This window comes from Armigeres subalbatus, chromosome 1, assembly GCF_024139115.2.
Source record: "Armigeres subalbatus isolate Guangzhou_Male chromosome 1, GZ_Asu_2, whole genome shotgun sequence".
Taxonomy (NCBI): Eukaryota; Metazoa; Arthropoda; class Insecta; order Diptera; family Culicidae; genus Armigeres; species Armigeres subalbatus.
In genome coordinates, this window is record NC_085139.1 from 254,451,829 (window position 1) to 254,474,693 (window position 22,865).

A 22,865-nucleotide genomic window follows, 5' to 3' on the forward strand; every position below is an offset into this window, starting at 1 on the left:
CACTCTTGCCCCACTCTACTCTAATAGTTGAAAAAAATCGCTGGGTGAATCAGTGCTTCATGTGGAATAACTGTTACTTTGAATTTTGATTTTAAACGCAATTAGCACGTTCAAATTGATAAGGAAGAATGTCGAATTTGTTAAAGTATTCGGTTAATTTGCCCCGAATGAAGCTGCCAGATTCTTGTGGACGTCCTCGTCGTTGCCCATTAATTTGATCCATTTGCTGCATCGTACGCCATTCCCCTTCGATAACTCGTCCGTCTTTTTCATATCGGTCTGCTGCCTTGGCATACGATACATTACGATTTAATAAAAAATTGTGGAGAGCACAACATGCGGCAACTATAATTTTGACCTTATCTGGTCCACACAGAAACTCGGATCTGAGGCATCCCCAGCGCATCGTTAGGATTCCAAAGGCATTTTCAACGGTGCGACGTGCCCGTGACAGTCGGTAATTAAAAATACGCTGATCATTTGTAAAATCGTTGCAGGTTCCATAAGGCTTCATAATTCTGCTTGACAGAGGGAAAGCGTCATCTGCTATGAAGAAGAACGGCGTATCGTCACCATTGATTGGAGCGTCATGTGGGAAATCCAAAGATGAGTTGTTTTCTAAAATATTTCTTCCGAATTCGGTCCTTGAGAAAACGTTAACATCACCATCTGCTCCCGGAGACCCAACATCGATGAAAGTAAAACGGTAACTAGCATCACTTGCTGCCATTAATATGATACTATGGTAACGCTGCAATTAAAGAAATATAATATTTCTATAATAAGGAGAAAGAAAATAAATAAGTCTGTACTGGCAGATTAAGAATTTTCCGTAGGATTTCTGAAGAATTTTGCTTGCAAGAATTGTATATGAGTTAATTTCGAAAAATTTCCCGTTCGAACAAACTTTCCGACAAAAAATAAAAAAAAAATCCCGATGAAGATTCAAAGAATTTATAAATTTCCTAAAAATCCTGAGAAAATTCCAGAGGATTCAAAAAAAAAATCAGAAAAATTTGCCGAGGAAAAAGAAATCAAAATTCTTAAGCATTTCACGAGGGAATTCCTAACAATTTTATTTCTCGAGAAAATTCTGAATAATTTTCCGAGGAACCTCGAATAATTTCCCTAGGAAATCCAGACATATTTCCTAGGTAGCTGAACAGGATGAACAATAATGCTACGTTTTGACAGGGCAAGTGAATTGAACAACTCAGTTGAATTTAATTGACTTGCCAAAAGTTGAACATGTTCAACTTTTGGCAAGTCAATTGAATTCAACTGAGTTGTTCAATTCACTTGCCAAAAGTTGAACTTTCTTCTCCTGAGTTGAATGAAGGTGATTAGACGTTCAATTCGCGTTCAATTCAAGCGACTTGCTCAATTCACTTGAACTGAACGTCTAAACGGTCTGAACACCAACTCACAACAAACGTAGCATTACCGTTGTGCGATAGAGTACATAGTTCAATTACCTTGTAGTTGTAATATAAGGAACCCGCATTCGCCGGGCACTTGATGCGCACATGTTTACCATCCAACGACCCTAGACAATTAGGCATGTTCCACTTCTTTTCAAATTCATTCGCCACCGCTAACCAGTTTTCTTTCGAATATTCCATGAATTCCGTTTTTGCCAGCTGTTCGTAAATTATTTGGCATGTCTCCTTGATAATGATTGAACTTGACGCCTTGCTGATACGATAGTTACTAGCCGCATATCTTTCAAAAAAGGGTCCACCAGCAAGATATCTAGAAATAAAATAAAATATTTGATTTATTTCAAAATGTACATCTGTTATGCATCATCCATAGACTACGCCAAGAAAAAATATAGTTTTTATTCGTTATATCATATGAAAATAAAATGAGTAAAATAAAATAAAACTTTTAACAATCTAAGCGAAATGCTATCGATAATACGAGCTTTATAACTTATTAAACAGTATTTCAGTATCAATGTTTACAAGAATGTTTATACATACATATTTTTCACGTAATATGATATCATGTAATAAATATCGTGATTTGAACAAGCTATTCCGTTCGTATACGCTTTCGAACGGAAGTTGGTGCGCAATATCGACTTCGTTTAGCAAAATATAATGGGAAAACAATTTAAGTGAATCGAATTCGTTCGGAAGTTTCCTCCTAAACAATAACAAGAGTATAAGTAGGTAATTCTTAACTTTCGTGACGGTATTTATTGATGAAATTTATTGTGAAACATAAATTAAATACTTACTCTAAAGTGTACACCAATCGTTGTTTCGCGCTGATACCATCTGGACGAGTATTCCTTTTCGGCTCCAAATGAGGTCGTACTATTTCATACAATATATCAAATTCCTTCTGCTCCATGTGGAAATTTTGGCAGAATTCGTCATTCCACTCACGCATATCGTAAAACTAAAATTTTATATTGTGCTTCCAGTTGAAAACCGAAGTGAGCTCTCGCGACAATTGAGTTTTTCCTTATTTCCTTATGTCGCAACTGCATCGCGACTAGTGCGCATCTATGCCACCGTCGTGCGCCATGATGCGCACTAGTCGCGACGTACTTGCGACAAAAGGAAACGGAAGAAAACTCGATTGTCGCGAGAGCTCACTTCGGTTTTCAACTGGAAGTACAATATTTGAACTTGTATTAATCGAATCATCAAAAATTTAAATAATCAACTAGTGGAAGTTTTGTTTACGAGTTTCTTCCATCTTTTATTAGAGAAATAATACTTACATCTTCTACAAATCTTCCCTTGCTATTCCTCTGTCGCAAGTACGGATTAACCCAGAAACTTCTTTTACTCCGTACATAACGTTTTTTCTTCATAATTAACCCAATGGTCAAAACCGATGCAGCTATTAGAATCAAATCTTCAAAACCAGCCATTTTTTATTTGTAAATACATCATAGAATTGGAAACGTCAAATTAGGGTGTGGAGAAATGTGGAGACAAATTTATCGTGACTTTTTCCGAACCAAATCCCGAAGCAATTTTTTGTGCCAAATCCCGGGGACACGTTTTCCGAACTGTAAACCAGCCTTTACGATGAGTGGATTTCATTTCTATTTTTGCAGTGCAACACTGCAACCTAAAAACATGTTCACTTTTGCGAGCGAAACATTTGCTAATGCTGCACAAGCAGGCGCAATTTAGTTTCTGGTGGTTTCTGCGAGTTGCAATTTTTGAATGCTTTGCAGTCACACAATGCATGCGAGCGTTTGCTTGCGAGTTGTCATTTGTTTGCATGCAATCACTTTTAGTGTAGTCACACACGCAAATATTTGACATATGTCACTTTCTGCGAGCAAAATGCTCGCTGCGAGTGATTTGTTTGTTTTGAACTTAAATACAGTCGCCTCTCTACATCTCGATATTGAAGGGACCATCGAGATAAGGAGAGATCGAGGGATGGAAGGAAAATTGAAATAGGTACTAGATTGGAAAAAGCTCGTTGCTATGAAAAACGACAACAAAACAAATGTCATATCTTGTTGTTCATGGATTTGTTATTGTCCAAAAATGGTCTAGTAGCCTAGAAATATGAATACATCGACATAGGGAGAGAGATTTCTGAACAAAATATGACAAGAACACATCGAGATAGAGAGATATCGAGATAGGGAGGTTATCGAGATGTAGAATACCCAAATGTATGTAGATTGAAGGGACCGAGAAAACCATCGACATAGGGAGAGATATCGAGATATAGAACATCGAGATGTGGAGAGTCGACTGTAGTTCAACTCATTAAAAGAGTAAACAGCGTTTACTCATTAATGGGTAAACCGCTCGTACGTCAGATCACCGAGTGATTTTTACCCATTATTTCAAAAACCCATTTTGAGAAAATGTGTAAAAACCACTCTTTATTATTTAGGAAAAGTATTCCCGAAAATATTATACACACTTAATTTTTTTTACCGGTATCTCAGCAAAATGTTGAACTTTTACCGAGAATCGCACAGCCGTGCCCCAGCAAACATGTTTTTTGCCGAGATTTCTGTCAAAATTGCTGATAATCAGCAAATAATTTGCCGAAAATCAGCTAACAAACGCTATTTTTGCCGGAATATCAGTTATTTATTTTGCTGGCGCACGGCTGTGCGGATTTTTGCCGAGCTGCAGAAATAAAAACTGAGTGTGTAACAAATTTGAATCCGTTAATAACTAAATCATTGTACGAAGACCTTATATTGTAGTTTCAGTTGAAAACCGAACTGAGCTCTCGCGACAATCGTGTTTTCTCCTATTTCCTGATGTCGCAACTGCATCGCGAGTAGTGCGCATAGCTATAGCATAAATGCGCACTACTCGCGATGCATTTGCGACATCAGGTAATGGGAGAAAACTCGATTGTCGGGAGAGCATCAGTTCGGTTTTCAACTGGATCTACAATATTTATATTTGGCATCAAAATTATCGCATTTATTCATTTGTAAACATACATTATAAATATAAACACATATTTCGTTAGTTCAGCAATAAACACCAGCCTAGCGAGTTGCTCCCTGTGTTGTCGGCGATCGGTAATTGTTTCTGGGTGCTGACATTGGTTTCCGATACCGTCGGTAACAGGAGCAATATACCGATGGATCATCCTGTCTCAAAGATGGTCCTTACAGGTTGGGTGCACTCCCCCGTCATTATCTCGATTCCCGTCGGCACCCGTTGTGGCCGATTTTCTCTTTTCCGGTATTATTCTCGAAATACTCACGAACTTTCTATCAGCTGAAATATCACACAAATTATATTTCATTACATTATCAAAACATCAATAAATTCAAATTAATACTTAAGGTTGGTATCGTGTTCAAAAGAAATTTCTTTTTCTATCTTAATCACATGTTAAATTCCGTTCACTGAATCGGAAAAGTAAAGAATCGAAACAAAATTCTTACAGCAGTATCCACATGAAAAGAACAAACAACAAAATTGGCATTTGTAAGGTTCCCACGCAAAGTAATGGGAGCTGTCACTTTACTTCCGGAAAAATATTCTGCTCGATTATTCCGTAAGTAAAAGTGACAATTTGCTCCATGCAGATCAGTTGTCAAAATTCCTCTTGGTAATATTGAACAAAATTCCGATACCTCTCTACTTTTTAAGTCGATACTGGCCTTTACTGAAATATGTACACAGAAAGAAAAATCATTATTAGAATTAAAAAAATCGTTGGTAAAACTAAAAAGTTGCGTTGGTTCTTTTTCGTAGAGAGTTGCGTGTGTTCAAAATAAAAGTAGGAAAACTTTTATTACTCCCATGGTTGAAAAATTGAGTGTCGCTCTGAAATTAAAAGTTTGAACATTCAAAGTGAAAGTCGAGGTAAAAGTATAGAACTGTCAAATCAAAATGGTAGCACTAACGAAATAAGAATGGAAATGTTTTACTTGGAAACGAAATCTCCCACCCCCAACTTTCCATTTATGATTTTCTCTTGGATTACATTTAATCGTAATTTTAGTTTTTTCTCTATATTTCAAAATTTTATTATTTATGGACCACAAACACAAACGTGAAAAAACATCCCATCAAGGAGTCGTTTCAACATTGCTTTATCCGAGCTTCCAAAACCGGATTTAATAGGGTGAACATGTTTCATTCATTTTTAGGATTCGCATCGCAGCCATCCAAATATCGCGCCATTTGTTTTCGCCGTTATTAGGAATGCCAGGTTATATCTACAATAAAAAATCATCGAATAGCTTATAAAGTAACATTTATGATTATATTGTGTCTTTATTTCAACAAGTAAAAACAGCACCGCAGCTTCACGCTATTGAACTGGGAGTTGTGCATGTGCTGTTTTTCAAGTGAGATAAATTCACACCGGTATCTTTTACGTCCCGGTACTTTTTCGAATACATAATTTTAATAAACATAAGACCTACCTTTCGATTTCGAGGAACTGTGCCAGCCCGGAAATGAATTATCTCCTGCGGAACCATCCCGCCATGAGACGCGTACCTGGAGGGGCTTTTTTTTTGCATTCATCGATGGAGGATCGTATAGGTTCTAGAATAAAAATAAATATTGAAGCAAAGTTTAATATGAAACAAAGACACAACATGCAGTGTAATTTACCAATAACCTACCTGTATTAGAAATCGATGAAATCGCCAGCGAGTAAATTCCATTCGAAGAGTTTGTGACACAAACTAATTTTAATTATTTATCACAAGGTGATTGGCACGATTTTTGTTTTCCCGGCTCGTCAGCACTCAGCAGATAATTGCGGCAAAAAATGGCAAAGGCAAAACCTAGCCAAAACAAACAAGAAAGTGTTTGGTTAGTTTGACAGTTTAAAGGTTGGTATCGTGTTCAAAAGAAATTTCTTTTTCTATCTCAATCACATGTTAAATTCCGTTCACTGAATCGGAAAAGTAAAGAATCGCAACAAAATTCTTACAACAGTATCCACATGAAAAGAACAAAAAACAAAATTGGCATTTGTAAGGTTCCCACGCAAAGTAATGGGAGCTGTCACTTTACTTTCGGAAAAATATTCTGCTCGATTATTCCGTAAGTAAAAGTGACAATTTGCTCCATGCAGATCAGTTGTCAAAATTCCTCTTGGTAATATTGAACAAAATTCCGTAACCTCTCTACTTTTTAGGTCGATACTGGCCTTAACGCGGAAATATTTTCAGCCTCCATTATGTGATTCTTCTGTTCCAACAATGTAATCAAGTTGTTTTTCACCCATTAAGGTTGGTATCGTGTTCAAAAGAAATTTCTTTTTCTATCTTAATCACATGTTAAATTCCGTTCACTGAATCGGAAAAGTAAAGAATCGAAACAAAATTCTTACAGCAGTATCCACATGAAAAGAACAAACAACAAAATTGGCATTTGTAAGGTTCCCACGCAAAGTAATGGGAGCTGTCACTTTACTTCCGGAAAAATATTCTGCTCGATTATTCCGTAAGTAAAAGTGACAATTTGCTCCATGCAGATCAGTTGTCAAAATTCCTCTTGGTAATATTGAACAAAATTCCGATACCTCTCTACTTTTTAAGTCGATACTGGCCTTTAATGGGTAACAGCTTTGAACATTAAAATGGGGAAAAAATACACATTATCAAAAAAAAAATAAAGTACCCATTATTTTGACAGATTCATATATTCGCAAAAACTGGGGCTTTTTTATTCTTTAATGAGTATTGTCGGGTTTACAGTGTGTGGATTATTTCAGAGCAATAACTTTTCTGATTTTAGGCAGATGTTTTCGTTCAGTGTACTGCAGCCGAGAGGCTTGCAAACAAATTTTTCAAGAGATTTTTTATTTCAAGCCAATCGTTCTGAAAAGCTGAATTTCTGAAGGGGCAAAACTGAAAAAGAGTATATTTAAATCATCAACTTCCGGTATGCAATTTACACTTTTTCCTAGCACTTTTCGAACGACGCGCATGATTATTACCGTTTGGCTGCAACAATTTTTGGATCAGTGATTTTCATAAAACATCGGTTCATTAAAGGTACGTTTCCGTTGTAAAACCAAATTTAAATCTCCTGCCTTGCTGTGATTCCATTATTTTTTAATTCCAGAATGGCAGATCGTCAGCCGGTAAGACGGGCCCGAGCTCGAGGCTACACAGCCGTCAATCCGACGCACAGTGCGCCTGAAGGTCGGGGGCAGGCCCCCGTCCGTGGTAGCGGAATTGCCGTGTCTGGGGTAGGTTTTTAAGTATACTGTGGTAAACTAAAATTGGTTTTCGGCGGATCTTGAAATTTTCAGCCGATTTGCTTTTCAGTCCTTGACAACCAAACAAACACGACCTTCAGTCGCAAAAACGGTTTGAAGAATCATCTTTGATCTAACTCAACGGTAACTAGATAGATCATGTAGCAGGACCATGCTATGTAGTGTAAAACGGTAATCAATCATTCTGATTTGTTTTATTTAATTTGATTGATTTGGTCGAATATGTACACATATATGCATATATATTTGAATACATTACATTAATGATTTAGGTGATATCATAATACAAAATTATATTTCAGATAAATAAAATATGTTAGTCGCTATTAACTGTGATGTTTAACAAAAGTTTATTTATTCGATTCTCTTCACTACATATACATATTAGGTTTTAGTAATAATGTAGGGTATCTTAAACTTATCCATGATACCAGTAAATAATATGCGGACGAATCGAGCCCATTAAAATTTAATTAACGGAACTTGACTTCAAGGAAAGTATTTTTGTATTTTGTTAGAAAGCATATAGGTAGTACAGATCAAGGAAATTATTTAAAGAAAAATGTTTTACTCTGGAGAATTGAGATAATTGTAATTTTATTTATCAAGGGTTACAAAACTTTAGATCAGGTCAAGGAAGATAATTGGAAAAGGACATTTTTGGTAGACACAGTAACGTCGTAGCGAACGAGATATGTATCTAAAACAACAAAGTAAAAAAAAATAAGCGAATAATATCCACTCTTTCAGCCTCGACCGTCCTTACAACACCCGGGAGGTGGTGGCCGTGCCACGTCCTACGGTGATGCTCCAGCAGGTCGTGGGACTTCCTCGAGCACCTCCGCTGACAATGGAAACGGCAATTCAAACAGCAGCGGCAACGGTGCTACAGCGACAGCAACAAGCCGTGGAGCAAGTCGGGGTCGGCGTACTATCGTTGACACACTACGAACTCGTGCTCCGAATGCTCCCTCGAAGCAAGGTGCCATTGGCCAACCGTTGCAGCTACAGGCCAACTATTTCAAAGTTTTAAAGCGCATTGAGTGGACGTTGTATCAGTATCGGGTAGATTTCGCTCCGGCTTGTGACAGTATTCGTTTGATGCAAGGATTGATCAGTCAGCATAAGAAAACGTTCGGTGGTTACTTGTTCGATGGAACGCAGCTGTTTATGGTGAACAAACTTCGAAGCGAACAGCTGTCGTTGGAATGTCGCCACGAACGGACGGGAGAGGTGTATCAAATCAAGATCGTCCACACCGGCACCGTCGACATGACGAACGAAACCGGTATCCAGGTTCTCAACTTGATCCTTCGCCGCGCCATGGGGGGATTGAATCTTCAGTTGGTTGGACGAAATTTGTTCGACGCTGCAGCCAAAATTGCCATTCGGGAATACCAAATTGAACTGTGGCCAGGATACGTAACCAGTATCCGACAGCACGAACAGGATATCTTGGTTTGCTGTGAAATTGCTCACAAGACCATGCGGATGCAGACTTGCTACGACATTCTGCGCGATTGCCAGAACAAAGATCGGAATTACAAGGATGCATTCACACGATGCGTTCTCGGGGTCGTTGTACTGACCGGATACAACAACAAGACCTACACAATTCATGATATTTCATTCGACACGACTCCGTCCAGCACTTTCGAGACAAAAAATGGAATGATTTCGTTTGTAGACTATTACAAACAGAAGTACAATATCAAGATACGGGATCCCCATCAGCCGATGTTGCTTTCCCGAGCCAAGAAGCGCGATATACGAGCAGGTGGCAACGAGCTGATGGCATTGGTTCCGGAGCTTTGTCAAATGACGGGATTGACCGAACAAATGAGAAGTGACTTCCGGTAAGCTTCGAATCAAGATTAACGTTTGGTTTAGTAACGTAATTATAACTTTCAGAATGATGCGCGCCATGGCGGACCACACGCGCCTCAATCCGGATCGACGAATCGAACGGCTGGAAACGTTCAATCGTCGACTGCAGACCACACCGGATAGCATGGAGGTGTTTAAGGTTTGGCAAATGGAACTTGACAAGCGTCTGGTTGAGCTGCCCGGTCGGCTATTACCGGAAGAGATAATCCTGTGTTCCGCTACCGCCAAGTAAGTTTTATGTACAACCTTTGGTTTGCTGACGACAGTATAACATATAATAAGAACTATCATTTTTTAAATAGTTAAAAAAATATCTGGGTCATCTAACACGGTTTTGATTCTAGCAGTGAATCTTCCAAGCTGTTTGTCGTCGAAAAAACTGATATCAAAAAGCCTTTGCCTACAACACTCCTCGTTTCCGATTACGTGAGGACGGGCGTGAAAGCTGTTCTGGTAATTTTTAAATTTTACCCAAAACTGAGTTGTTTATTTCATTTACGCTGGAGTCGCGGGTTTTTTAAACAAATTTACGGTTTTTTTAAAGCTTAGAAAACACAAAAAAAAAGTTTTTGGGTCAGTCGGTTTTTAGACGGATTTGCGGATTTACCACTAGGTTTTTTAGAGGTCCTCAAACTCTCGGAGAAGTATTTCATCCCGACGTCACGGCAGCTGTTTTGAAAGGCCACTGTGGGGTACTCCCGGTTCGCACTTCAGCGAAAGCACCCGCGAATCAACCTTTCAACGGATCAAGCGCGAAACTACCGATGTGATACGGTCACAAATGAATAAATTTATTGACGCACTTCGTACAAACTACAACCGTTTATTGCTTTAGAGTGGACTGTATTTATTATTGATATAACACGCGGCGCACTGCCGACGATCGGTATCACCGGCGGTCGAGATAGAACTAAAACTATACTCCCTACGTCTACCTACTACCGGGATGCTGCGAGCATCATCTCTGTAGGCCTTTGGTCGAGAGAGGCTATCGTGTGGCAAACGATGAGAATCAAACCACTGGCCATTGACCAGTTCGCATCTAGTGCGTATTGATACAGTGGTTCGCAAAGAAAATGAATTAATTATCCAACATACCGGCCACCTTGAGTTCACTCAATTCTACTAACATTTCAAAAATCTTAATTCTATTAGTTCAACACTTTCGTCGACGTCGATCTCCTTGGAATCCAAATTCTGTCCGTCCGATTTCCTAGATGATCACCATATCGGCCACCTACCGTGGTGTTGCAACCGTGGGTGTTCCAGACGCGAATATTGCCAAAGAACGAGACGACTTGAATCCGAGACATAAGAACAAATGGAATGACCTAACTTATCGATCGCCCCCTGGCGATAATGGACGAGATCTCCATTCTGCCAAAGTTTGCCCCTATGGGGGCATGCAACGCAGTGCTGGAATGGCTGTGGTACGGCAAAGTAACTTTGAAGTCTTCGACGAAGTTTTCTGTTAAATAGAAAAACCGATTGGGATCCGGAAAACCATGGGCTGTTGGAAAACATAACTTATTGAGCGGCCCCTGGCGAAAGCGGCATGAAATGCCGTCAGCTGCCATTGGTGCCCCTAATGGGGCCATACTTAGCCTTATTTCTGCAAAAGATCCTTGGAGACGAACGACGATTGTTGACGGATAGGGTTGATCTTCGCTGATCATGGTGATAACTTCATAACGGTGTACTACGGATGAATCCAAATCTGTTGAAGAATAACAACGCTTTGGATCCGGAATATGCATTCTAACATGGAGAAACGTAACTCAGGTATCGGCCCCCTCGGCAGATGTGACTGGCTAGCCACGAGATTGCCAACGGTTGCCCCAAATGGGGGCAGGAAATACTTATTCTGGTTTGTTGTAGACGGATGGATGTTGGCTTGTCCAGGCATACGTGCAGCAGACAGCGACTATCGAAGGAGAGCAGATCAGTTTGTTTCTAACGACACAGAAGAGAATATACGTAACTTGGGGTTAGCCCCCTGGCGATAGCGGCGGGTAACACCGCATGATGCCAAAGTGCCCCAACGGGGGCGATAATACTTATTTGTTCAGGACCTACTGTCCTTCTGCGGCCGGTTGGCCATCTCGAATGGGAAGAATACAAATTTTCGACACTGCTCTGCGATATGACCCATCTTTCGTACGGACCGTGACTACTCTTACGTTCCCGTCAGCACCTGGATGAACCTCCGTGACTCGTCCCAACCTCCATTTCAGCGGTGGAACGTTATCCTCTTTTAAGAGTACCATTGTACCAACAGTGAGGTTGTCCCTGCTTCTCGTCCATCTATTGCGACTCTGTAGACTTGATAAATAATCCGTCGACCAACGTTTCCAGATCACCTGGCTGTATTGCTGAACCCGCTGCCATCTGCTAAGCCTATTCTCTGGAAGCTCACTGAGATTTGGTTCAGGCACTGCAGTGAGCGGTCGCTGGATGAGGAAGTGCCCCGGCGTTAGAACCTCCAAATCCGTAGGATCGTTGCTCATTGGAGTTAACGGCCTCGAATTAAGGCAAGCTTCAATCTGTGCGACAACCGTTTGGATTTCATCGCACTTCAGCATTCTGTTTCCGATTACTCTCCGCATATGTCCTTTCACCGACTTCACTGCGGCTTCCCACAAGCCGCCGAAATTGGGAGATCTGGCGGGAATGAACTTAAACTCAATTGAGTCTAGAGCCGCTTCCGTTGAAACTCGATCCTGGAACTGATCTTGCCGAAAAATGTTGTGTAGCTCGTACAATTGTCTTCGTGCTCCAACAAAGTTGGTAGCGTTGTCGCAAAGTATAAGGACTGGCCTTCCACGTCTTGCGGTGAACCTCCTGAGTGCGGCTATGAAAGCATCGCTGGTGAGATCCATAACGACCTCTATATGCACGGCCTTGCAGGCTAAACATACGAATAGACAAAGGTAGCACTTGACCGGTGCCCCTTTCCGAGTTGCCGGTTGAAGCTCGAATGGACCTTAATCTATGCAGACGCGCTGGAATGCAGGCGCTGGTGACACTCGTTCGAGGGGAAGGTCTCCCATCAACTGCTCATGCACGCGTGGCCTTGCTCTAAAACACCTAATACACTCGTGTAGGGTCCTCATGGCGAAATTCCTGACGCTCAGCGGCCAAAAACTTTCACGAACGCACGCTATCTTCAACTGAGTTCATCCGTGAAGTAGTCAATAATGATAATCAATCAGAATCAGCTTAGTTAACGAGTGATGGTTATCCAAGATCATTGGATGTCTGCCACCTGATGAGATCGGAGCATTTCCGAGCCGGCCAACAACACAAATTATCCCATCGATCATAACAGGGTGAAGATTGTATAGATTCAAAGTTTGTCTTACTTCATTTTTAGCTACAATATCCGCCAATTCTAGTGGAAAGCATTCCGATTGAGCTAGCTTCACCAACGATAGCAGCGCCGACTTGTGTTCCTCAGCATTCAGTGATCCAGTTCTCCGTTGCTGGCTGTTTCCTTGTTGACAATTGGTAGAAAATCGACGTATCCAGGCGGTCAGTCGAACAAGGTTCAACAAAGAAGAACGAAGTGTAAATACATTACTTGGAGGAAGAGCTTGAAGAGCTGCGGACACAAGTGGCCTCTCCTCCAGAGTTACCAAGTCGAACTGCTGCTCGGGGACCAGTATATTTTAAGGCCAATTGCTAACATCCTTTCTAAGCCAATCCGGTCCATGCCACCATAGGGCATTACTCACTAGCTGCGCCGGTGTAGCTCCTCGCGATATGATATCGGCCGGATTTTCAATCCCCGGAACGTGATTCCAGACGCCACCTTTCGTGGCATGCTGAATCTCCGACACACGATTGCTCACGAAGACTTGCCACCTCGATGGGTGTGACGAGATCCAATACTTGACAGTACTTGACGATCGTTGAATCTGTCCAAAAGAAAGCAGGCGCTGAAATCTCCAGACTGCCTTTGACGTTCTCGTACAGAATCCAACAGTAATGCAGCCGACAATTCCAGGCGAGGTGTGGATTGTTTCTTCTTCCTGCGGCTGAGATCTTCCAATGGTGCAACCTTTGACTTGGCCATCATCAAATTGACCGTTACTCTTCCGTCCAAGTTCACACAGCGTAAGTAGACGACAGCTCCGTAGGCCTTGTCGCTAGCATCGCTGAACCCATGGAATTCACAAGTGATCACGTCTTTACCAAAGCCAATCCATCGTGGAACTGACACCGCGTCTAAGTCAGCTAGATTGCTTCTGAACTCTAACCAACGTAAATGTAGATCGGCGCACAGCAGTTCATCCCAAGTGTATTTAGCCTTCCAAAGATCTTGTAGGAATATCTTTCCCTGAACTATTACAGGACCCACTAGTCCGTAAGGGTCGAACAGGCGTGCTATTTCGGACAACACAATCCGATGGGTAACATGCCCTTCAGGCTTCCAGTAGGGAACCTTGATCCAAAACTTATCTGCTGCCGGTTCCCATGTGAGACCCAGTGTCTTCACGGTAGCCTTCTCATCCAGATCAAGAACTTCGCGCTCGTCTCTTAGATCGGGAGGAACTTCAGCCAGAATCGCAGGATTGTTTGTATTCCACTTTCTGAGGTTGAACCCATACTCTTTCAGATGCTCTAGCACGTCTTTGCATAGCTGCTTCCCTTCTTCTATTGTGTGTGATCCTGCCAGCATATCATCCACATAGAAACACTTTTTAACGACAGCTGCAGCTGCAGGATAGCGCTCCGCACCCTCGTCCGCGCAGTTGTTCAGGCACCTAGTAGCAAGATAAGGTGCAGATGATGTGCCGTAGGTGACTGTGGTGAGCTTATACGTTTTTAGTGGCTCCTGACTTGAATCCCTCCAGAAAATCTTGTGCAGCAACTGATCCGATGCTTGCTGCCATACCATTCGGTACATTTTTTCTGCGTCTCCAACGACCGCGTACCTATGCATCCGGAACCGCAGTAAGATGCTTCGCAAATCATCTTGAACGACCGGCCCAACCATCAATACGTCGTTCAAGGACACACCCGTATCCGTTGGACAAGATGCATCAAAAACCACCCTAAGTTTGGTTGTGGTGCTGTCTGGTTTCAGCACACAGTGATGGGGAATGAAGTATTCCGGAGTCGAGTCCTCGTCGTCCGCCTGTACCTCTTTCATGTGTCCCATCTTAACGTACTCATGCATGAATGCCGTGTACATAGCTTTCAATTGCAAATTGGCATCCAGCCGTCTCTCCATAGAGAAGAAGCGTTTCTTCGCTATCGCCCTCGAACTCCCTAACTTCTCCAGAACGTGTTTTTTTTCTTCGGTAACTGAACTCGAAACTCCCATCAGAACTCTTTGCAACTGTTTCCTCGAATATAGCTTCACAAGCAGATTCCTCGGTTCGGAGACGAGCCAGCCTCGGGCTGAAAGTCTCCTTAATAAAGACACAAAAAAAAAAAGATTCCTCGATGGATAAGCAGCTCTTCGTGTGACAGGATTCCAACTCCCAAAACTTCGAGAGTTCTTCAAAAACTTTCTCTGCGGTTACTGAAGACGATGCTACTGTACTGTAGCTGACGCAAGCGGTTTCAGGTAGCTCCCCTGCCACAATCCACCCAAGTTCGGTATCACGTAGAATCGGACCAGAGTTGGAGAGCTTCAGTTGTGCACTCAGCAGCAGATCGTAAAACACTGTGACACCCAAGATGACATCGATAGCTCCAGGCTCATTGAAATTCGGATCCGCAAGGCAAACTCCTGTAGGCAGATTCCACGACGAAGTATCGATGTGCTGTTGCGGCAGGCTTGACGTAATCTTCGACAGTACATAGAACTGTACCTCGCAAGACTTGTACTCAGAGTTGCAAGACAGTATTGTTGCTAGAACTGATTGTTTAGCAACAGATAGAGAACCACCCACTTCTTTAACAGGCAAATTCTCACGAAGTCGACGGAAATTTAAACGTTGAGACAGGTTCTCTGTTATTAGTGATATTTGAGACCCGCTGTCCAGCAAAGCGCGTGCAAGAACGGTATTTCCGTGACGATCACCGAGCTTCACAATAGCAGTTGACAGTAGTGCAGTTTTTGAGTGGTGGTGTGTTTTGGATGGTGTGGCAGTGTGGTGTACAGTGGAAGGATTGGTGGGAGGTGGCGGACGTGCATATTGCGAAGATATGCTTGGGATTGGTGTAGTCTGTAGGTGTTGAGAGTTGTTCCGGGTTTGGGCCTGATTCGATTGCTGAAACCGACGTTTCTTGGCATGAGGTCCTCTGTTGTTCTTCTGGGAGGATGACTGATTCACATTCTGCCCTTGACCAGCAACGTTGACATACGGATGGAGCAGCGTATGATGCCGCTGTCCGCATTTACGACATGTAGACCTCGAACACTCCGCAACGAAATGCCCGGAATGCAAACAATTTAGGCACAATCCAAGTTTCCTGGCAAGCATTTTTCTGTCCACAACTTTCATTTTCCCGAAACTCGTACACTGTTCCACGGAATGTGATCCACCATTGCACACTATGCAACTTCCAGTTGATACGGCAGCATGAACAACGGGGGTTTTGTACGATTTCTTGAACTCACTACTCTTACGCGACGATGTTGATTGTAGAATAGCACAATGGTTCTCTAGGAACTCTACCATCGCCTTATAGGATGGAATATTCTTGGAACTATGATGCGTTTCCCATTGGCGAAGAGTATCATCGTCCAGCTTCTGGGATAGCATGAAAGCTAACAGTGTACTCCATTGCTCGGTGTCTTCACCCAGTTTCTCCAACTGTTGAAGATTTATCTTGAACGTCATCAAGATATGATTAAGTGCTTGAAAACTCTCAGTCTTCATCGGAGCAACAGCGAACAGTGCTTTCAAATGTTCCTGTGCGATTAGTTTGTGATTCTCGAACTTCGACTCCAGAACTCCCCAAGCGATTGTGTAGTTGGAACTAGTGACCTGGATCTGGTTTACCTGAAGAAGAGCCTCATCCTTCAGGGAAGCACGCAGATAGTTGTCTATCGTACTGAGTTGGGCGTTGTCGTGAATCAAAGAAGTGAAATTGTCACGAAAGTTAATCCATTCCGACAATCTTCCAGAGAACGTTGGAAGCTTCAATTCCGGAAATCGTGTCATGACGACTGGGACACTTCCGGTTTCCGCTAAACACCTACTTCGGTAGGTATACTAACCTTCGAAAGAAGGGCCTGCTTCAGACGAAAATACTTGTTTTCAAATTCTTTGAAAATCTCCTCATTCTCTCTTTGGCGAGCTTCGGCCATGGCAGATTGTCTCGAAGTATCCTCTTCGCCGTCGTCAGATGGTCCTTCACCAACATCCAGGTCATCGGTTAACACCTCTATACTAACTCTCACTTCACAGTATTTCTCATAAATTTCGTCCAACTTTTTCACTCTGAGATCCACGGCACCTCTATCACGATCTTCTTGGTACAACAGAAACTCCTCTATATTATCGAGCGAAATTCTAGCATGGCGCTCCTGCTTCACCAGCTGTCTCAGATCCGGTACCGGCATCTTTGAAGAATCACTTACCAAACACTGTGAATCACAAACAACTATTCACTCCCGAGACCTTAAGCGACCGAACGATTGACAATTGACAGGCCAAATTGTAAAATCAAATTTATGCAATCTCAAAGTGCACCCAAGGCAATAAATCAACAAACCGGAGAATCTCAAACACCTTCTCCACAGAATGCTACTGATGAGTACAATGCAAATAAATCTCAATCAGAGCTGAAATTTTCTCTACCGTTCATAGAGCTTCAGGAATGGCCGGCACAATGCACAAACCGATCCAATCCACCTCGACCACACAATTTCTCTCTCACACACACACTGTACTTAGCTTGCTTTCCGGCGATGACCTACTCCTGGTGTCCTAGGGAATCGAAACTCGATGGTGACGCATACAGCAGATGACCGAAATCCTTCGACGCACCAAACGTTGGTAGCTGCACCACTTGTGCAGCAACGAAACCCTGTCAACAGGAATCTTCACTACGCCAGCAAATCACTAAGCACTTCCCACAGCGTGTGTTTAATCGTTTTCTCCCGCGATTATTCAACGGATTGTCGTTGTTCTTTCTGAAACCGAAACACTTTTCATCCGCGGAGAAGCACTAGCCCGAGCCAGTCACTTTATTATTCGGCGTTTACCAAGCCGGTAAAAAACGATTAATTGAACTTGCGCCTATTATTCACTGCGCCATTACAGTGACGAACAATCAGACCGCACTGGTCTATTATACACTTGTTCGATGACCTATCGAACCCAAGCGACGCGCGATTATCCGAACAAAGGGTCTTCACGGCAAATCCGGCTCGAAGGACCAAAATGTGGGATACTCCCGGTTCGCACTTCAGCGAAAGCACCCGCGAATCAACCTTTCGGATCAAGCGCGAAACTACCGATGTGATACGGTCACAAATGAATAAATTTATTGACGCACTTCGTGCAAACTACAACCGTTTATTGCTTTAGAGTGGACTGTATTTATTATTGATATAACACGCGGCGCACTGCCGACGATCGGTATCACCGGCGGTCGAGATAGAACTAAAACTATACTCCCTACGTCTACCGACTACCGGGATGCTGCGAGCATCATCTCTGAAGGCCTTTGGTCGAGAGAGGCTATCGTGTGGCAAACGATGAGAAACAAACCACTGGCCATTGACCAGTTCGTATCTAGTGCGTATTGATACAGTGGTTCGCAAAGAAAATGAATTAATTATCCAACAGCCACCTTCAAACTACCTATTCCATGCTTCGCGGTCGTCGCGTCCTGCATCAAGCTTTAGTTTACAGGATCAATGCTTAAACATATTGTCGCAAGAGCGTGCTTCGACAGTTCCTCCGGTGGATCGTTTGTGGTGGTGGCTTTCCAGCTCAATTTTCAAATGAGCACCATCTTAATACCAAAGGCCCATGAGCTATAGCTTCCTTGACCACGTTATCGCTCTGCCAATGCAATGGTAATATACCGCCGGTAATATACTTGCTGGTGATAACTTCGGGAACATTTCTCTCGATGTTCGAGCCGTTCCGTGTTGGAGATTTTCTACCTATTCTACTAGTACACCTGATTCAATAGTTTGAATTAAATTTGGCTTATCTACGCATAGGCGATCGCAACAGCGATATTTGATTTCAAATTTGCACTTTGTTCGACCTTAACCAAGGCGCGTAATCTGGGCCCGTAATCTTAGTTTGTTAGTAACGAGTGAACAAAGTACATAAAAAACACTATTTCCCCTAAAAGTCGTTGTTGCGAAGATTTTTGACGTTTTTATCTTTAAAGTTTAAAATAGCCCAAATTCATTAAATCGACTTGAGCCACCTCGAAAATTTACCCGAATTTGACAGGAGGCATATTTCAGCATAAGAATTGTGATTCTGGGCTGACCGGTTGAATGTTTGATACTTTTTAAAAACATGAATAGGTCTAGTGGACAACTCGTGCCCACTTCTCATTTGGTGGAATAGAATAGATTCACAGATGTCCACCACTGGCTGGCAGTGATGGTTGAGAAACCAGCGCTCTGTTTATTTTTGATTCATTATGCCATCGATTTATGCTTCATATAGCTAATCTGTGTTTAAATTCTACCCTCGGGATGATTAGTGATAAGGAGAGTGGATTCAAGAGTCGATGACTGAGGATACATTAATTGCTTTGTTAGCCATATGGTGCTCGTAGTGTCTATTCTTTAGATGATCAATGCTTAGCTTCGATTGATTGCAATGAACATAAATTAAGAAAATTTAACCAATCTCATCCCTTTAAAAAACCTCATTACCTACAGGGGAACGCCAACGGGTGAAAACGCTGACTGGACTATGATATTCCGTAACAATCCGATGTTGTCCACAGTCCGTCTGCAACGCTGGTTTGTGGTAGTACCGCAAAGGGCTTCACGTGAGGCGAACGATTTTCTGGGCTGCATGAATCAGGTTGCCCGCGGTATGCGTTTCGAGATGAACCAATGCGAAATTGTCACCATTCCAGATGACAGTCCTCCCACATATATCCGCACCCTGGAGAACTTGGTCAATAAAGATCCCCAGTTGATTATGTGCGTTGTGTCGAATCAGAAAGCCGATCGGTACACGGCCATCAAGAAGAAATGTTGCGTCGATCGCGCTGTTCCAACGCAGGTCATCTGCCAGAAAACGATCACCCCGAAAGGAGGCAATGTGCGCACGCTGATGTCCGTGGCCACCAAAGTCGTCATTCAGATGAACTGCAAGCTGGGCGGTGTTCCGTGGAAGGTTCGCATTCCACTCAATGGATTGTTGATCATCGGCTTCGATGTTTGCCACGACACGAATGACAAGTCCAAGTCCTACGGGGCCATGGTAGCCATGATGGAACACGATAACAAAAGCACCCCCAAGTTTTTCTCCGCCGTTAGTCAGCATGGTCACGGCGAGGAAATCAGCAACTATCTGCCACTGAACACAGTGAAAGCGCTCAACGAGTACCGGAAGGAGTACAACGAACTCCCGACGCGTATTATTTTCTATCGGGACGGCGTCGGCGAGGGTCAACTGCATTATGTGTACGAGCACGAAGTGAAATCGATCAAGGAAAAACTAAACCAAATTTACCAATCCGCCGGCGCGACGCAGGACGCGATGCTGACATATTTTGTTGTCAACAAGCGCATCAACACACGGATTTTCGATCATAAGCAGAACCCCAGGCCAGGCACGATAGTGGACGACGTAATCACCCTTCCGGAATGGTGAGTATCTTTCCTTTACAGTTGTATTCGATTCGTAACGATACAATTCTCCTCCCCCTAGCACTGACTTCTACTTGGTGTCACAATCGGTCCGCCAAGGGACGGTATCGCCGACGGCATACAACGTCCTCTACGACACGTCCGGCTTGAAGATCGATCATCTGCAGTTGCTGTCGTACAAGCAGTGCCACGTGTACTACAACTGGTCCGGTACGACGCGGGTGCCAGCTGTCTGCCAGTACGCCCACAAATTGGCCTTCCTGATCGGTCAGTTTATCCACCAGGCACCGAGCAATATGCTCGAGAAGAAGCTGTATTTTTTATGAGACGCATATGGAGCAATGTTGCATATTTTTATACTTTTTTTACATTTTTATGTATACAATTTGTTGAAATTTTGCACTATGGGATTTGCATGTAATTTGACAGCGAATATTTTACCAGGAATTATTTAAGGCCTAAAGTTTAGTATTAAAACTAAGGAAATGTGAAATATTCCATATATTTATTGAATTCAAAAAGTAGCATTCAAATATTTGTTATTTAATTTGACACTGAACTTTAGAAAATAAGAACTATTTATTTGGTTGACATTTCAAAATTCGGATAATAAACATCTAATATGATCATCGATGGTTGTGGTTATTACCTAGAGGTAACGGCTCAAACCTTGGCCCATTATGCTACGGTTGAGCACATTTATCGTTATAAATCTTCATATATTGCATTTCCAACCAGAATTATTCCACCAGCCAGCTTGCTTACATTTGGTTTTGACGCCAAATAGCAAAAAACGACGATGAATGTCCGCAATATCTCATTTAAACCAGCGAAAGTCTCAAGAGAAATGGACAAAATGGCGGCATCCTTGTCCCTATCAGGTGGATAATTTTTCAGCCCACTTGGGACGAGTGATTGTTGATTCCGAGCATACGAGAGATAAAGATGGGTTGCTGTTTATAGTATCAGTCATTTTGCTTGCGTTGAATAAAGGCAGCATGCAAACAAATAGAGAAAATCAAATCATCTTATTGAGCGTGAATTCTGATTGGTTGCATGTAAAATACTACCACACTGATTGTGAGAGTGCGTTTCAGATTCCCCCAATAGCACGCTTACCAAGGACATGCTAACGAAAATACTACACTGAGGAAAAATTCTCGCATGATTTTCATAAGATCAGCTTATGGACGAACTTTTTTTAGCTTTTTCCGGATTTCATAAGACTCTTATGCATTGTATACGATTGCGAACAAACTTCATAAGATACCAACCAGCTTTTCATATAGCAACATCATGATTGCCATAAGAGCACTTATGAATTACGTTGAATGAATCGGCGAGCAGAAAAGTAGCATAATCATAAGAGAGCGCTTATGAATTTCATTTATTATTCATTGTGAAAAAAATCTCAAAAGACATGTCGCATCAGTTGAAAAAAGAAATATGGCGATCCGCTCGTTGATTTATTCCCCCTCCTGATTGAAATTTTCGATTTATTTAATAATTATGGTTAAACAATATTTAATTTCGTGCTCCATTACTGTCTACAGATTTTGTCACATTAAGGTAAGAATAATATTTTATGTTCAAATACAATTTTTCTCACCAAAAAACATATATTTCAAATTAGCTGTATTCTTATCCGGACATGCACCGATTGATGTGGATTGTTGTTATTAATTCGAACGCCAAATGCCGCACAGCCATTCTTCAAGGACGAAATACTATATGCCGTCGGAATGCTTTTCCTCGCTAGTCGCAATAGTTTTGTTTTTCGACATATTTCCAATGAAACATAATATGTTATATGCGAATTATCGTGAATTCTAGTGAACATGACAACTTTAGTAAAATACTAAATTTAGAGAATCGATCGACATGCCAAAAATCGATGGTGATTTAAAAAATATAAAAAGTGAAAATTGTGAAGTGATTAACGAAAACTTTAATTTACAAAGTAAAAGATAGTAACAATCTTAAACACATTACAAAACAATTTAAGACGAAACTCATGGATTTAAATTTAACGGAGCAATACTAAAAATAAAAATCAAAAAATCAATTGCTTGCAAACATATTGATGATGTTAATGTATATAGGTTCAAAATGTGTATCTGTTCATCAATAATTGAAAATAAATATTTGGAACCAACTCTGACTTTCATCTTTTTTCCTCCTATTCTGATTTGTTTTTTCATGATAATTATCGTGATACTTCCTATTGGCGCTTTATTGAAGAAAAAGAAGAAGCAGAATGATGATATCTAAAAATATTCGCAAGGGAAACCATTCGAAGAAATTTTTGAAACTCTTCTCAAAAATTCTTAAAGCAATTCAACTGAAAACGGAAAACAGTACGGACTTTTCTTATACTGTGTATTTAATGTGATATCAAAGAATAAAATTTTAAACCGAAATATTTTGTTTATTATGCAGTAGAAGAAAAGTTCAACCCCGTACTGCTTACCGTTTTTATTAAATTGCTTCTAGAATTTTTGAGAAAATTTTC

General features: G+C 41.6%; 2 protein-coding genes and 1 long non-coding RNA gene across 3 annotated transcripts; 1 reads left to right on the forward strand and 2 right to left on the reverse strand.

Moving 5' to 3' along the window:
- LOC134212919 (uncharacterized) lies at nt 1–2,950 on the reverse strand. Its single transcript, XM_062691260.1, has 4 exons — nt 2,738–2,950; nt 2,246–2,409; nt 1,476–1,752; nt 1–751 (listed from the first exon to the last, which is right to left on the reverse strand). Exons 1-4 carry the CDS (start codon nt 2,888–2,890, stop codon nt 92–94), a joined length of 1,254 nt encoding a protein of 417 aa, XP_062547244.1. The 5' UTR covers nt 2,891–2,950; the 3' UTR covers nt 1–91.
- A 2,528-nt stretch (nt 2,951–5,478) lies between these two features.
- Nucleotides 5,479–6,593, reverse strand: LOC134212924 (uncharacterized). The gene is made up of 3 exons (XR_009979374.1): nt 6,098–6,593; nt 5,894–6,017; nt 5,479–5,683 (listed from the first exon to the last, which is right to left on the reverse strand). It is a non-coding gene; the product is annotated as an uncharacterized LOC134212924 (long non-coding RNA).
- Nucleotides 6,594–7,335: 742 nt separating this feature from the next.
- LOC134206769 (protein aubergine-like) lies at nt 7,336–20,984 on the forward strand. The gene is made up of 6 exons (XM_062682495.1): nt 7,336–7,480; nt 7,551–7,677; nt 8,458–9,563; nt 9,619–9,822; nt 19,412–20,353; nt 20,415–20,984. Exons 2-6 carry the CDS (start codon nt 7,552–7,554, stop codon nt 20,677–20,679), a joined length of 2,643 nt encoding a protein of 880 aa, XP_062538479.1. The 5' UTR covers nt 7,336–7,480; nt 7,551; the 3' UTR covers nt 20,680–20,984.
- Nucleotides 20,985–22,865: the final 1,881 nt, after the last annotated feature.